Source organism: Fusarium subglutinans (genome assembly GCF_013396075.1).
Source record: "Fusarium subglutinans strain NRRL 66333 chromosome Unknown NRRL66333_c0000181, whole genome shotgun sequence".
Classification (NCBI taxonomy): domain Eukaryota; kingdom Fungi; phylum Ascomycota; class Sordariomycetes; order Hypocreales; family Nectriaceae; genus Fusarium; species Fusarium subglutinans.
In genome coordinates this window covers 24,947-39,560 of record NW_023502244.1, presented here as the reverse complement: position 1 = coordinate 39,560, position 14,614 = coordinate 24,947, and the positions used below count along the sequence as shown (strand labels likewise).

At 47.6% G+C, this 14,614-nt stretch overlaps 7 protein-coding genes across 7 annotated transcripts; 3 read left to right on the top strand and 4 right to left on the bottom strand.

The window, feature by feature from the left end:
• Positions 1–289: 289 nt before the first annotated feature.
• On the bottom strand, positions 290–2,979 carry FSUBG_10404 (heterokaryon incompatibility protein het-6; the record flags this gene model as incomplete). The annotated part of the gene is made up of 2 exons (XM_036674980.1): positions 290–2,620; positions 2,674–2,979. 2 exons carry the CDS (start codon positions 2,977–2,979, stop codon positions 290–292), a joined length of 2,637 nt encoding a protein of 878 aa, XP_036534101.1.
• A 921-nt stretch (positions 2,980–3,900) lies between these two features.
• FSUBG_10403 (D-serine dehydratase) lies at positions 3,901–5,334 on the top strand (the record flags this gene model as incomplete). The annotated part of the gene is made up of 2 exons (XM_036674979.1): positions 3,901–4,092; positions 4,141–5,334. 2 exons carry the CDS (start codon positions 3,901–3,903, stop codon positions 5,332–5,334), a joined length of 1,386 nt encoding a protein of 461 aa, XP_036534100.1.
• Positions 5,335–5,433: 99 nt separating this feature from the next.
• Positions 5,434–6,601, bottom strand: FSUBG_10402 (uncharacterized protein; the record flags this gene model as incomplete). Its single annotated transcript, XM_036674978.1, has 7 exons — positions 5,434–5,539; positions 5,596–5,762; positions 5,814–5,916; positions 5,965–6,123; positions 6,171–6,308; positions 6,355–6,448; positions 6,499–6,601. The coding sequence occupies 7 exons, from the start codon at positions 6,599–6,601 to the stop codon at positions 5,434–5,436; spliced, it is 870 nt and encodes a 289-aa protein (XP_036534099.1).
• A 598-nt stretch (positions 6,602–7,199) lies between these two features.
• FSUBG_10401 (gibberellin biosynthesis-related) lies at positions 7,200–8,123 on the bottom strand (the record flags this gene model as incomplete). Its single annotated transcript, XM_036674977.1, has 1 exon — positions 7,200–8,123. One exon carries the CDS (start codon positions 8,121–8,123, stop codon positions 7,200–7,202), a length of 924 nt encoding a protein of 307 aa, XP_036534098.1.
• Positions 8,124–9,184: 1,061 nt separating this feature from the next.
• Positions 9,185–9,971, bottom strand: FSUBG_10400 (voltage-gated hydrogen channel 1; the record flags this gene model as incomplete). The annotated part of the gene is made up of 2 exons (XM_036674976.1): positions 9,185–9,687; positions 9,734–9,971. 2 exons carry the CDS (start codon positions 9,969–9,971, stop codon positions 9,185–9,187), a joined length of 741 nt encoding a protein of 246 aa, XP_036534097.1.
• A 931-nt stretch (positions 9,972–10,902) lies between these two features.
• Positions 10,903–11,280, top strand: FSUBG_10399 (uncharacterized protein; the record flags this gene model as incomplete). The annotated part of the gene is made up of 2 exons (XM_036674973.1): positions 10,903–11,103; positions 11,152–11,280. The coding sequence occupies 2 exons, from the start codon at positions 10,903–10,905 to the stop codon at positions 11,278–11,280; spliced, it is 330 nt and encodes a 109-aa protein (XP_036534096.1).
• Positions 11,281–13,647: 2,367 nt separating this feature from the next.
• Positions 13,648–14,441, top strand: FSUBG_10398 (endo-1 4-beta-xylanase; the record flags this gene model as incomplete). Its single annotated transcript, XM_036674972.1, has 3 exons — positions 13,648–13,937; positions 13,990–14,080; positions 14,127–14,441. The coding sequence occupies 3 exons, from the start codon at positions 13,648–13,650 to the stop codon at positions 14,439–14,441; spliced, it is 696 nt and encodes a 231-aa protein (XP_036534095.1).
• Positions 14,442–14,614: the final 173 nt, after the last annotated feature.

Below are 14,614 nucleotides of genomic sequence, written 5' to 3'. Positions count from 1 at the left end.
TATGACCATATGGTAGGTGGCAGGATGCCTGATTTTTCACAAGATGCATAAAGTCAAAAGGCAGTGGAATACTTCCAGCAAACACAATCGCTGCCACCGAAGAATGGAGGCAATTAGGTTAAATTTTATGCCTTGCTAATCAACACATACTTGGATAATTTTGTAAACTAACGGGTGTGATAATCTACTCGTAGTCAAATGTATAGTGAATTATTAGAAGACTAGCCTATTACATCCTTGCCAACAAGTCATTTGATACCTCTTCTAGCATACTATATCAATGTAGTATCTAAATAAGATAAATATCCATCGCCTCCGTATTCTTCCTCACCAGCCCTTCTAGTGCTGGTTTCCATCCTATGGCTTCCTTGATACTGTTGTACTCAGGGTGCTTATCGCTAAGGTCCAGTGGAAAAGCTTGATCTAAGAATAATTGATCTTTATCCAGGGTTAGAAGAAGACGGTCAAAATCCTCAAAGAGCCCCTTCAATCCATGTGGATAGCCTAAGAGTTCATCACCAGACCATGACACCCCAGGGTTTGCTAGGAGATCGAGTAGCAGCTGAAGAGGATGCAGGCTCTGGAAATTAGGCTTGTTACCCGTGATCGTCCCAAACGCTTCTCCCAATGCAAGCGACTTTCCAAGATGGTCTTCCAGAACCTTTATCAGATCGTTGGGAAATCGATACTGCAACATAATACCGTGGTTTGAGACTTGCCAGGCACTCCTGGTCCAATCTCGAGCGGTAGTATACAAGATATGGGCCTCGTGCCAGAAGTGAACTAGATTTGGAAATTGCTTCTGTAGTTCCAAGTCATGTTCCACAATCTTCCTAGTTTCTAGAGTTAAGAAAGGGATCCAGCTTCTCCAACGTGGTTGGGATGTCTCGGGTTCGTCTCTGGAGACAAAGTGGCTACTTTGGTCCTCGATTGGCAAAATGCGTTTCTTATCTTCTGGGTCTGATCTTGCGAGCTCGAGTACTTGGTTACTCCACTTTGCCATGAAGTGAATCATTTCGCGTGTAAGAGGCTTGAATCGTAGGTATTGGTGTAGGTCATCGGACTTGAGGATCTCGGCAGGACTGGGCTCCTGTGTTTGGCAGACTATGGCTGCAACACACGAGCCGATGAGCCGATATTTTCGGCTCTCAGAAGTCTTTTGTGCCAAGAACAAACGACTGCACCCCTCGACCCGGATCAGATCAACATTGTTGTTGGGGAACGCACACTTCAATGCCCATGCAAAACTCCTGATGGCAAGTTTAAGACCACCCTTCAGGTCCCAGAACCCTGTGGAATACTCGCCGTCCTTCAGTCCGTTGAGATCCCGACGAGTTCTAAGAACAGGTTCAAATGACGAGCTCAGCCGTAAGACCGTCTCTATCCTGGTCCTGAGAAAGCCTGACTTGGATTCCACCATTTTACAGCAATTCACTGCTTTATCGCACTCTGAGTCCTCGTCGTGAGACCAGCCATCGATGGTAAGTAATTTAAAACAGTCGACGAGTGATTCCTCGCTAAAAAGGCGTTTGCTGTCCAATTCGATCTGTTTCATATGTCTGGAGAGTCCTTGAAAAGTTTGCAGCGGTACATCTGTATCCCAAAGAGGGACCCAAGAGGGAATACCATAGTCATTTATGCAAAATCGGGGGTCTTTTCTAAGCCACTGCTTAACCCAGTAGGGGTTGGCGTGCTGAATGAGGTCGCAACAATGGGTCTTTTGTATCAGGTATGCAGCGACGCCAATGTAAACCTCACGGACCATCAATTCATAGTCGGGGCTGAGCTCTGAAGCTTGAACGTTGCTAATCAGACCCAACAACCCAAATATCTTGTCACGTAGGTCTGTAACACGACAGACACTGGTTGCAGCAAGAAGATCTCTCAAGTCCAAAGAGGCTTGCACTGCGCTCGACCTCGCCCTTCCAGCAAATCGAACCCACGACGGAACCTTGACACCGTGTTCATGCAGCTGCGAGATGGACTCGTTGCTAACTTGGAGTGAGACCTCTCCGCAATGTATAGTAATTGACTGAGCGAGAAGAAGCTCTTGGACGACCCATAACCGAGCAAAGTAGGACCTTGCAAAGAATTTGTCGAGGACGGAGATGTTGCTTGTCTTTTTGGAAGATAGCATGTTCAAAGTTCCATTAACCTGAAGATCATTTAACAAAGCCATAGCTTCTGTTCCTGTCAAGTCATTTCCGCACACTGTTTCTCCGACATAAGAGTGAACAGTGGTTGCTTTGGAGTATATGGTCTTCATCAAGCCGACCTGGTGAGACCTCTCGGAGGGAGATGACTGGTTGATACAGATTGAATCAACCCATAATATTTTAGACTTGGTCTTGTGGCGAAGGCTTCGTAACGCTCGATCACAGTTCCGTGTAATGCGTAGGACTTTCTGCTCTTTGTCGAGGAATATGAGATTTGAAAGTGAGGTGTCGCCATTTTCATCTGTCCAGGTATAGGACAGGGCAGAGTATGGAGGACACGTTTCTTGCTCCCACCAAACCTCGAAAAGTCGGCCGCTGAGTATCTCGAGTCTGCTGCCGGGTGAGAGTTTCAGTAGTCGAATACAGGAACCTCTGGGCAGATCAGAGTAGACATAAGGGTTCCTCTGTCCAAATAGCTTAGCAGGTTGTTCATATATAAGGGCAAAGAGTGTCTCACCTCTCTTTGAGCTTCGTTCTGAAACGAGGTTTGCACGTTTGGACGGTAGCTGTAGACATCTTCATCTCCTCTCGCAGTCCTCGTAAGGGTGGCATTGGTAGTATCAGAGTATTGAACACAATGGGGCCATGACAGCGGCTTAATTTCAGCTCTGAGCCAGCCTTCCCACGGATCGACCTGTTGCTTCTGTTGTGATAGTTGAACGTCCTCAACCAATCCGCAGGACAGACAGGTTCTCATAAACGCCTCGCTGGCCGATAGCACCATGAAATCATGCCTTTTGCAATTCTCTTCTTGCTGGTTCATCGCGACAATCCTGGGATAGGTGTTTGTGTTTATTCGGGGCTGCGACGGCGTCAGCTCTGGGAAAAGAGGGGAATTTAATGGAAAGTACGGTGGCTGTGTCAGGCAAGGCTGACTGAGATTTCCAATCTGACCTCCAGGGTCCGCCTAGTCACACGGTGATCGAATATAAACATTTGAAAGAAGGTTATGAAATCTAATCACTCCATAACATGTTTCACATAATATGCTGCTTTAGAAAGATAGATAAAGGTTCTGCTTAGAACTCAAGCATCAGCAATCTCAACAATGCTAACCCTAGCTAGACAAGGGGCCGCAGGTCAACCAATCAGTGGGTGCTGCGTTGCATTGCAGCCAGTAACATCCTGGCAAGATAAACTGGCCGACGACGGAGCTGTCCATCTACTCTGCTCAGGGTTGTCCTGTTTGCTTAGGTTGGCGCTTCAATAAGGCTGGCTAACTAATTAGCTGGCAGAACACCTGGAGGTGCAGAGCCTGAAAGGCAGTATATTAGCGACGACCAAACTTACGCCAGCAGCTAATTTTTACCGAATTGGGATATGTCTGTAGCCCCCAGACATCAGATGTAGATGTGATGATACTACCAAAAGACCCTTTCTCGCACCATTTCGGAACCGCACGATATACTAGTTCTCTATCCTTATCGTCATATCAACTGGGGCCTCAAATTGAATCCTTTTATGCTTTCGTATCGTTTATTGGCTCATGCTGGAATCTACCTTACATTCCGGGAATAGCGTCACATCTCCACAGGCGCACATTTCTAAGTCCGCCGCGCCCTCTGACAACTTTGCTGACATAAAACAAGTCCGTGAGCCTCCTTTCCAACCAGTATTTCTTCATGCACTTCCTTTGGAGAAGTATTAACTTCCTTTTCTATTTTCAATTGGTCTAAACCCTAAAATGGCGATCCCCCAACGGCAAACCCCTCCGATCGAGGAGTTGCGTCAATTCTATGTCGGCAAAAGCATCCATGATGTTCCTAAGCCTGCGATCATACTAGACCGAGCTAGGGTGAACCGCCATTGCCAGTCTATGCTTAAGGCTGTTGAAACCCTTGGCCTTGGCTTTCGAGCGCATGTCAAGACTCACAAGGTCACAAACAGTCAATCCATATGAACCGCTTGCGCTAACAAGCCTCAGACGATAGAAGCAACACGTCTCCAGATAGGCCATGGAAGCGGCGATGTCAAGCTCATTGTATCAACTTTAGCGGAGATCGAGCACCTTCTGCCTCTTCTCAAAGAGTATAAAGACGCAGGTCGTCGTCTTGATATTCTCTACGGCCTTCCTCTACCCCGCTCGCAGATCTCAAGGTTGGCAGCACTTGGCTTAGAGTTGGGGCAGGGAAGTATCTCTGTTCTTATCGATCATCCATCCCAGCTCGACTCTGTCAAGGCATTCTCGCAACATGCCAAGTTTCCTGCGAGAGTCTTCCTGAAGGTTGACACAGGATATCATCGCGCAGGACTGCCGCCAACTGCCATGAACAAAAACGGTCTGATCGAGGTACTTGCGAAGCTTGAAGCTAACGGCGAGGCTGAATTGCTCGGACTGTACTCACATAGCAGTCTGAGCTACAAGGACTGTACGGCTGAGCAAGCGATGGCGAACCTCGAGGGCGAGATACAGGGCTGCCTTGATGCACTAAATGCTCACGCTCACCTGTTTGCCAAGGATAAGAAACTAGTCATCAGCGTTGGAGCCTCTCCCCAGGTCACAGCCATCGAGAACCTCGTGACTTCGCAGGGAGATCTGTCGCCCGCAGCTGAGTCTCTACGCAAATCAATTCAGGCCGTGACAGCGGGCAAGCCTGGCGGACTTCAGACGAGGCTTGAGCTCCACGCTGGTGTATACTCCATCCTCGACATGCAACAAGTCTCAACCAACTCGAGGCGAGAACTAGGAACCTTCGAAGACGAGATTGCCATCTCCATCGTCGCTGAAGTTTGCAGTGTCTACAATGATAAAGAGAGATCACAGCCTGAAGCATTGGTCGCTGTCGGATGTCTTGGGCTTGGCCGCGAACCATGTGCAGCGTATCCAGGCTGGGGTGTTATCAGTCGTTCATCTTACAAATCTCAGGCTGGAGATGGAAGGCGTTTGATCATTGACAGGATTAGCCAGGAACATTCCATTGCGGCATGGGAACATTCTGAGGGCGAGGATGCATCATCTTTGCTCCCGATCCCGTTGGAGGTTGGACAGGATGTCGTCATATTCCCGAACCATGCTTGCGTTGCTGGAGCATTATACGGATGGTATCTTGTGGTTGACTCTACGGAAGGAGATGCAACAAAGATTGTTGACGTATGGGTTAGAGCGAGCGGGTGGTAGAGACAAACTGATATCAATAGGATCTACCTCTATAGTCTCTTGATCATTCATACGTGTCTATAAACATCCTTTTCTCTGCTCTGTGCATCTAGTAATCTTCTACTCCTTCAGACTGTCTTCAAAGAGCTTCTGCAACCTCGCGCCTTCACTATCAGCGACCTGGCCATGTGTTCTGACGCTGCCGTAGGGGTTATAAGGATATGGACTAAACTTATCAGCCACGCATAATCTTGATATTGTGGCTTAGAAAGTTCAACCTACCCATACTCAGGTACAAAGGTGATAAGATCGCTGTCCTGGCTTCGGGCCTTGACAATGCGTAGCCAGAACCTCTCGAAGAACTCTCGCTCCTCTTTGAACACGGGATCTTCCGGCTCAGGACATTGGGATGACTGGGTCGTTCCCATACGTGCATGAATATGAGTGACCTAGATATATGTTAGTAACTGTGCAAGGTAATTGATGGAATAAGCTCCTACTCTTGGGATCAACAGATCCAGTATCTCTCTATCTTCTTCACCGAGATCCAGAAGTCTTTCGCATACGACAACCCAGTGAGAGACATCGGCTGTCACTCGAAGTCTTGTACCAATTCAGGTTACGCCTTTTTCTCATGATGCATGCACTTACTCTGGAACCTTTGGTAGAATGTACTTGGCCGCGTATGGCGTGAACAAAGATCGGTTGCGGTGCGTTTCGTGGCTGACGAGTCCGGTAAGACCCAGCTCCTTGTCGATAGCAATGGTCTTCTGATAGAAGCAGACTGATTCGTCGAGAGTCCAGTAATCGCTACTCCTGTGAGGCTTAAATGGAGCTCAATAGATGTCGAGACTTACCCTCCAGACTGTGCGTTGATCTTAACAGGCTTCAAGATTTTTGCGCGCTCGAGGTTCTGGCGGTAGATATCTAGGTGGACATCTGGCGTGAGATCTTTGGGCCGACCTCCAACGTAGCCCGCCCATGCCGTATGTAGTCTTACGGGGTTAAGCCATCGTCGCAGATATGTGATGAGTAACTTACAGCACAGTGGCTTCTAGGCCAACATCATCCAGGATCTGTCGCAGTTGCCGAAGGTTGTCGGCATCACGATCTGTGATATCTACTTCAACACCAGCTGCACCACATCAATATCACAGTTTTTTCACCTCTCTCAGGTAAACTTACCGAAGCCCTGCTTCTTGAGATCAGGAAACCATGGGATCCAGTTCTCAAAGTCCTTCCCAGACTCGACGCCCCAGACTGTCCGGAATCGCTTGATGAGAACCATTTTAATCCTGTTCTTCCGTTCGGACAAGATCATAAACGAGAAAAGAAAGGAAGAAAGTTGTGTTGGTTCAGATCTGTGTTTAAATCGGCCTTCTGTCCGTCAAGTCCAAGGTTCCCAAAAGAGTATCTTCACCCCGCCGGCGAAAATTGCCTTAAATGGATATGTGGATATTATATTGGGTCGACCAAAGTCTCGACACTTGGCCAACTATGTCTATAGGCTATGCGTAAATTCCAACGTGTATTTATGTAAAACAGAAGCAAGATGCATGGGCGAGGCTGAAGCGATTGTCGATAAGTGATCGGATTCTCGATGCAGGAAAGAAAACATGAAGCCTTTTGTGACTTTGCAGCTATAGACCTTCATCAACGTTGTCACGGCTCCGACCGGTCAGATACTTATCAAGTCAAGATTCATTGTTGGTTACAATTGTCTAAGTAGATGGGAAACCGAACGTATAAACACATAGTAACTTCTTGGACTAGGCGATTGATACCCTTTGTTCCATGGAATCTTAGTGTATAGATATAACATGGAATCCGTTCCGAGTAGTTACCCATGCCCTCCTCCGCACAACGTCTCGCATGATCCAAAAGAATCAGGTCATGTGCTGGGCCAACCACTCAATAAATATCTGAGGGTTCTCTTGGAAATGCGTGTAACCCTTCATCCGAACTGTTCCATCAACCCAGTGCAATCGCTTATCTTTAACAGGGATTCTGTCATACATCGTTTGTACATCGCTCTCTTTTGTCAGAATATCGTTGCGTACAGAGTAGATGAAAGTTGGAATACGGACACTCTCCATGATCGATATAGGGGAGAGCTCGTCAATGTCGAAGCTTGATTGAATCTTAACCAATCTGTTCACCTCGTCGAAGTAGTCGTCAAGACCCGCCATTTCGAGGGCCCTTTCGACAAAAGGTCGATACGAGAGTGGTTCTGGTACGAGTAAGCAGCGGACATCCTTGAATATTTCTGGCCGACGGTGGATGGCCATAAAGGTTGCTATGCCGCCAAGACAACGACTGAACAGCCCGATTGTCATGTGTTTGGTATCCTCTCGGCTGTGGGCATAGTTCAACGAGCCAACCACGTCCCTGGACTCAAAATGTCCAGTACCGGAGATACCACCGTTGGCCTGCTCGCTGTTACCGAAATTACGCATGTCGTAATTGAGTACATTATAGCCAGCGTCGTGCAGTATCTTCAAGTCGGGAATGAAATTAAGTTCGAAATCATTGCCGGTCTTGGAGCCGCCGAGGAAGGACTTCCAGGGCTCGAGATGAGCGGGGAATCCGGCCCGGTTGCATCGAAGGGGGTGATTGACGATGATAAGCTTGTTTGAGCCGGGTTTTGGGATATACCAGGCCTCAAGTGGAATGCCGTCTTCGCTTGGAAAGAAGACTTCCTCGTACTGAAGCCCGACCTCGCTGGGTCGATGGAGTAGAGGTGTGGGTATGTCGTTACGCAGAGGGGCAACGAGACTTCGGAGGTAGCCCTGGATTTCTTCGGGAGTCATTCTGACGCCTGATCACTCCAAAATGTAGGTCTTTGAGGAATATGACGAGGTTATCGGTCAAAGATTTGGAAATAAACTGAGAAACTCGTCGGACTTATTGAATTACCAGAAGCTGGGAAGAAGCATAGCAACCTAGAGCGCATTCTGATGTATATTAGCTACAAGGTCACGAACCGGATACTTCTAAGCTATACTGTTCTGGAGGAAGGATTCTTACAGGCTTAGGCTAATATGATCATGATCGTGGGGTAATGTTGTTGTGTAACGCTGGTGCTTACAGTAGGATCAAAACCGGTGAGTGTAGACGGTTCAGCGTAGTTACTGGTCCTATGAGAGCGCTCCTCTTATCAGACTCGAACGCTTCCGGCGATCTGACATAAGCTCATTGCTCTTACTGCGTATCCGGAGAAAGCCAAGACTCCCGAGCGGCCAGTCAACGATGGACCAGCTATTATGGTTCGGGAATTCCCATGTTATTGACACCTAGGCAATACAGTCATATGTTGATTCGTGCGAAAACCCAAAAGCTTTCCAAAGTTATACTGGCTTAGTGTAACCTAGTGCTCTGTCTCTAATGATGTGAAGCCTTCATATCTAAGTCGGGTATGCGTGAAACGATAGGAGACGACTCGACCCGCCTAGCTATACCATTACCCCAGGCTTCAATCAAAACATTCTTTCCGAGCAATTCAAGACCGATGAATTAAATCGTGACACAATAACCAAATCGACATTACATCTTTCAGCATGTTAAACACCTTCCTAGCGGGGAAATCGCCTGAAATAGGCGTGCTAAGCACTCTGAGCTCCACATCTTCTGATTGTATTGTTTCCGAATCGGACAAAAGAGGGAAATAGTTCCGGGCACCACAGCCGATCTCTTATTGTCTCATTTTCCTAGTCGATTTCGGAATGCAGCCATGCCTGCTTGATTTGCTTACTCACTAGGAGAGCTTCTCAGAAGCAGACTATCACTGTCTGTAGGTAAATCAATCGTATCTACCCTTAGGATTACTACTAGGCTGCCAAAGGCGTAACCTTGCTCGCTGGAGGTCTCAACCTCAGCTCACAATACCTCCAATATCCTGCTGATCCAGACCCGCCTTCCTCATGGCTCCTTTCAACCGTGAGATCTCACTTCTCAGATCTTCATTCTCGCTCTCAAACTTCTCCAGCTTCTCATTCAACTCTTCCGTCTGTTCTTGAGCTCCAACGCCAAGCTCTTCAATAATCTTGACGACTCGCCAAAGCCGCATGACGACAATCAGAGAAGCGACCTCCTCGATAATACCGCGAAGTGCGACATCTGTGACGAAGCCTGCGATGACGATAAAGGCGTCGAAGCAGTGGAACCAAGAGTTGAAGTATCTAGGACTGTCAGTCTTTACAATATGGTTGGGAGGGAACTGGACTGACTTCCAGCCGAATGCCCAGACAGAGGCGATGAGTTCGACGACGAAGAGGCATGAGAAGACCAGACTGACAGAACCAAGTATCTCCAACGCCAGGTCCCAATCTGAGCCCTTCTTGCCTTGCTCACATTTGAACAGATTGAGAATGAAATCTGCCGCTATCAGTTTCTTGCTCATCAACATACCTGATCGACTCACCAGCGATCATGCTAAGAACATCAAGCGACACCAGCGTCAGAACAGAATAATGCCCAGCCTTCGATGAAAGAAACTGCGCAGTCTTCTGCTTCGTACTTCTCACGCTCCATGGATCTCCTCTGAAGGGATGGGAATGCCAATGCTGGATGTTCAAGGACGGAAGTCTTCTCTTGCCCCGTCGCAGAAGCGGCTGCTCTTCGAGCGAGTCGCCCACGTGCTCGACACTTGTTGAAGACATCTCGCGACTGATCGAAGCAGTGCTTTTGGAGAGGGAAATGGGGGAGACGCGTCCTCTGACAGAGCAGGAAATGTTGAGTTCACGGACGGTATGCCGTGTTATCCGCACAACGACGTCATGGCCTTATCTTATCTTATCTCTCAAGATACCCTGTACATCTCGCGATAAAATCACATTTCTTGCGTTGCGACAGAAGGTAAGTCCACTATAGTAATTCTCCTGCTTATAAAATGGACAAAAAGACTTTTTGGGCTTTCTTTTGAATAGGTATGCCTTATTACTCGTCGATTGATTGATCGATTGATAGTCAAAGGTTATAACATCTCCACCAGATGTAATATGCTTGTGAAGACTGTTCTCACTCATTCATGAACATTAAGCATCTGTTACGTCATATTCTCAGGCAAAAGAAAACGAAATCTTCTGTTGCTCATAGCCAGAACTAGAAAGCTTGATGACTGCCGTTTCAATTGGAGTTAGGCATGTCTCGCTGTTGCCGAAAAGCCGTCTCAAATCAACAACCAACCAACAAGATGACTTGTCCTAGCCAATCGGATGTCTCCCTTCGTAAACTTCAAGAAGTGTTTTCTCGAAAACCAACAACGCTTCACATGAAAAGTCGTATGACTCTTATGGCTCGGACCTCTTCTAGGCACCAGATTCATCCTGTTCTTGACTCTACATAGCGTAAGTACGGTTCCTTTCGTGATTAAGTAATGATAATGGAGCACCTGTCTAGCCATTCAAAGGCAGAGACACGAGAGCTGAACACATGCCTCAGGACTGCGTTATTTATAGCGCGAGTCGGAGTAAATACATCCCGGAAGCCGAGGCTTTCCACAAAGCAGGCTAGGCGCTTTAAAATGGGGGATAATGGCCTCATTCTCTCAGCATCCCTTCTACGGAATGAAGTTCAACCTTGGGCCATATGATGCTTTACTCCGTTATCGTGAACATTGCCATATTCCCTTTTGCGGCAATGGCCCTTCTTACTGCTCGAGATGCGATCCACGCCGATGACCTCGAACGTTATGATGAAGTCATGAAGACTATCGCCGGCAACCAGATTCTTAACTTTTATCCAGACAATCTGGTAATTAAGCTCGACATCCATGAGTACCCAGCCGAACAGGTAAGACACCTTTCAGTAGGACTTTAATTTAACTAAAATTCAAACAAGATTGTCCGGTCCGAGGTGTTCAAGCCAAGCCGAGATGCCGATGCATACTTCAAACAAGAGGAAGAACTAGCCAAAGAGTATCTTCAACAATATTCTGGGAACGAACAGTGTAATCTAGAGGAATATTGAGTGAGGACAATTACCTCCATTTACAGGAGTCAGAGGGTCACACTGTTATCACGTCAGTGGGGCTACCAGTGACATATGTTAAATAGGGCATATCGTGGCTCAGGCGCTTTGGATTATGTGTTATATACCCGAGCTGAGATCCTTGCATACCCCCAATGTTGTAGCATGTCATGTGCAAAAGCAAAGACGCCTGGTCCCTCCGTAATGTTTAGAGACTCAGCGTAGGCTATCTTTTCTTGGATCTGCCTGGACTTTCCGCAACCTATTGAGGACCCGTGGAAAGCTCATAACGCGGTTGAGAAATGTAATCTCGCGCCGATTACATGTAGATGGACGGTTATTCTCAAATCTTAGACGATAAACAGATTTGTGGCACTGTAGAACGGGGCAAGCGCGCTATAATCCCGATGGCTCATTATCAGCACTGGGGGCGTTGCAACACTTCGGGAATGTAGACATACTAGGATCAACAGAGATGCCACCCCCTACTATTCCATCTTATCTGAGCTTAGGTTGTATCGTAAAACGTTCAGCCGCCCAACGAGGTACGTGTCGTTGTCAGGAAAGTGATAAGATAGCTGACGCCTCAGCGTCGTGCATGGTCTGTCCATTCGACTTCCAGATTTAACCGGACGTGATAGCAAGGTCAATCAGCCTTGAATAGACATCTAAATCTAGTATTGCAGCTGAGATTGGAATCAAGAAGATGGAAATTGAACCTGTCAAACGCTCTCGTAGCGATTGAGATGTCAGACATATGCACACGGATGGATGATTACTGACTTACATCCAGAGCAATACAGTCCAAGATAGATAACCTTCTTTCAGTTTCAAGTTTCAAATCTGTTTCTTTAACATCATGGTCCTGTCAGTCAAGCCCATCGTCTATTCAACCTTATTCGTCCTCGCGAATTCATTCGTCAGCATCACAATTCCATTAAAATGCATGACATCGAGAACTTTATCCATTCACCATCACCATAGACCGCCTTCCAGAAAGTGGAGTTTTACCCTCGCTAATCTAAGCACTACATATGAAACACGTTATCCCTATACTACGGCACTTATATCCTCCCTCTGACTTACCCGGTTATTAGCCTAAACAGCCAAACATGAAGATGCGCAACCTTAATAGGGAATATATTCCTCAGGGAATGAAAAGGATGTCGATCTTTCACCAATCATGGAAATGACCCGAGGTTAAAAAGCATCGTGGACTTTAGCCAGAATGCGGCATGCATGGATCGTGCATATGATACAAGGTGCTCAGGTTACTTCGGGTCAAGTATGCTGAGCCGGATTGACCCGACGGGATGAAGCGTCGTGAGTTTAAAATTTAACCTTTGTTGACGTTTGTCGACGCCGTGTTTCATTAGGTGATACTACTTCGATCTGGAGATCAGCTTGATTAGCGACCTATAGCTCACCCTGATATGAAAGTATTGCTTGTGAGAGGAAATAGCAATTAACTGAGTGCTCAGCTGTAGGAGGATGAGAAGTTCAATTGATGTGACTCCAGGCTTATAAAGGGCCTCAGAGCTTCTTTTACCCGTCAAGGAGGAAGCAGGCCATGCCAAGCACAATCATTCCATCAAGCCATGTTCTTGACATCCCGGCAATACATTCGGCTCTCGTTACTGGCATCCTGGATACACATCAGGGAAAGCATGCTGATAGAAGTGGTCCCATTGCAACATCAAGTGATCCTGCTTTTCTCACTCGTTCGTCCAAAATCTTGGCACGCATGTTTATCCTTCGGCATAGCAGCCTAATATGATATGTCTGCCACGTGCACTCCCCATTCCCCATGATCCCCGCTCCCCGCAATAAGCCGCTGGCATCGCGAGTCACGATCTCAAGCCACGGAAAAGAGGAATTGGGGAAGGCGATTTTAGCCGGAATACAGAAGATGGATGCCACCGATCGAAGAATGCGGAGAAAACATAGCACGCGTTCTCATGGCAGTGTCCTGCCAATCGCATCACAGGCTCATTCTTGGCCATAAGGGGTTCTTAGGCTGCCATTGGTCACCTGAGTCCTTACCGTCTTGGCTCCAGTGTTTACCGTCTTGGCCTTCATGCGAGTGGGGAACAAGAGGCTGAAATTTCTAAGACGATGGCAAAAGAGTTGCTTTTGCTAGTCACGGAGAGCCAGGTTCCGAGGTAGGGCACCAAGCTAGAGAGTCAAAGAGCCTGATGATATTGGTATTAAGCACTAAGATGCTTGGCATCGACTTATGACAGACGAAATGAAGCCGTGCTCAACCGTGTATAAAGGACCATCAGTTCGCCAACTAAGTTAACTCTCCAGCTCACCAGGGTTCTTCAATCTACACTCCAACCATCCAGCCAGCTTCAGGATAACATCATGGTCTCCTTCAAGTCTCTCCTCCTCGCCGCCTCGGCACTTACCGGAGCTCTCGCTCGTCCCTTTGACTTCCTAGACGAGCAAGACGACGGCAACTCCACCTCCGTCCTTGAAGCCCGTCAAGTCACCGGTAACTCCGAGGGTTACCACAACGGATACTTCTACTCCTGGTGGTCTGATGGCGGTGGCTATGCCAACTACCGCATGGGTGAGGGGAGTCACTACCAGGTTGATTGGCGCAACACTGGTAACTTTGTTGGTGGAAAGGGCTGGAACCCTGGTACTGGCCGGTAAGTTGAACTTGTTTTGGATGTATGAGATAGTATGCTGATGATGGACTAGAACTATCAACTATGGTGGTTCTTTCAGCCCTCAGGGCAACGGCTACCTCTGCGTTTACGGCTGGACTCGCAGCCCTCTCGTCGAGTACTACGTACGTACCCCATTTCCCTCATCAACACTCGACTAACAATATCTAGGTCATCGAGAACTATGGAACCTACAACCCCGGCTCTGCTGGCCAGCACAAGGGCACCGTCTACAACGACGGTGATACCTACGATCTCTACCAAACCACCCGCTACAACCAGCCCTCTATCGACGGGCAACAGACCTTCAACCAGTACTGGGCCATCCGCCGTAATAAGCGCAGCAGCGGCGCTGTCAACATGCAGACTATCTTCAATGCTTGGGCGTCGGCTGGTATGAGACTTGGAAACCACTACTATCAGATTCTGGCTACCGAGGGATACCAGAGCAGTGGATCTTCTTCCATCTATGTCCAGACTAAGTAAGCCTGCCTATGAAGGCTTACTGGTCTTGGAAAGACGAGATTTGAATATCTGTAGGGCATGGTTGAGGGATCATGCGACAGAGATTGTGGATGCGAAAACTATGACGATGTCTGTGGTCTGGTGTAAACTGATGGGGGCTTTACTTTTCAGCGCGGGACATTTCTCCTTTGGAC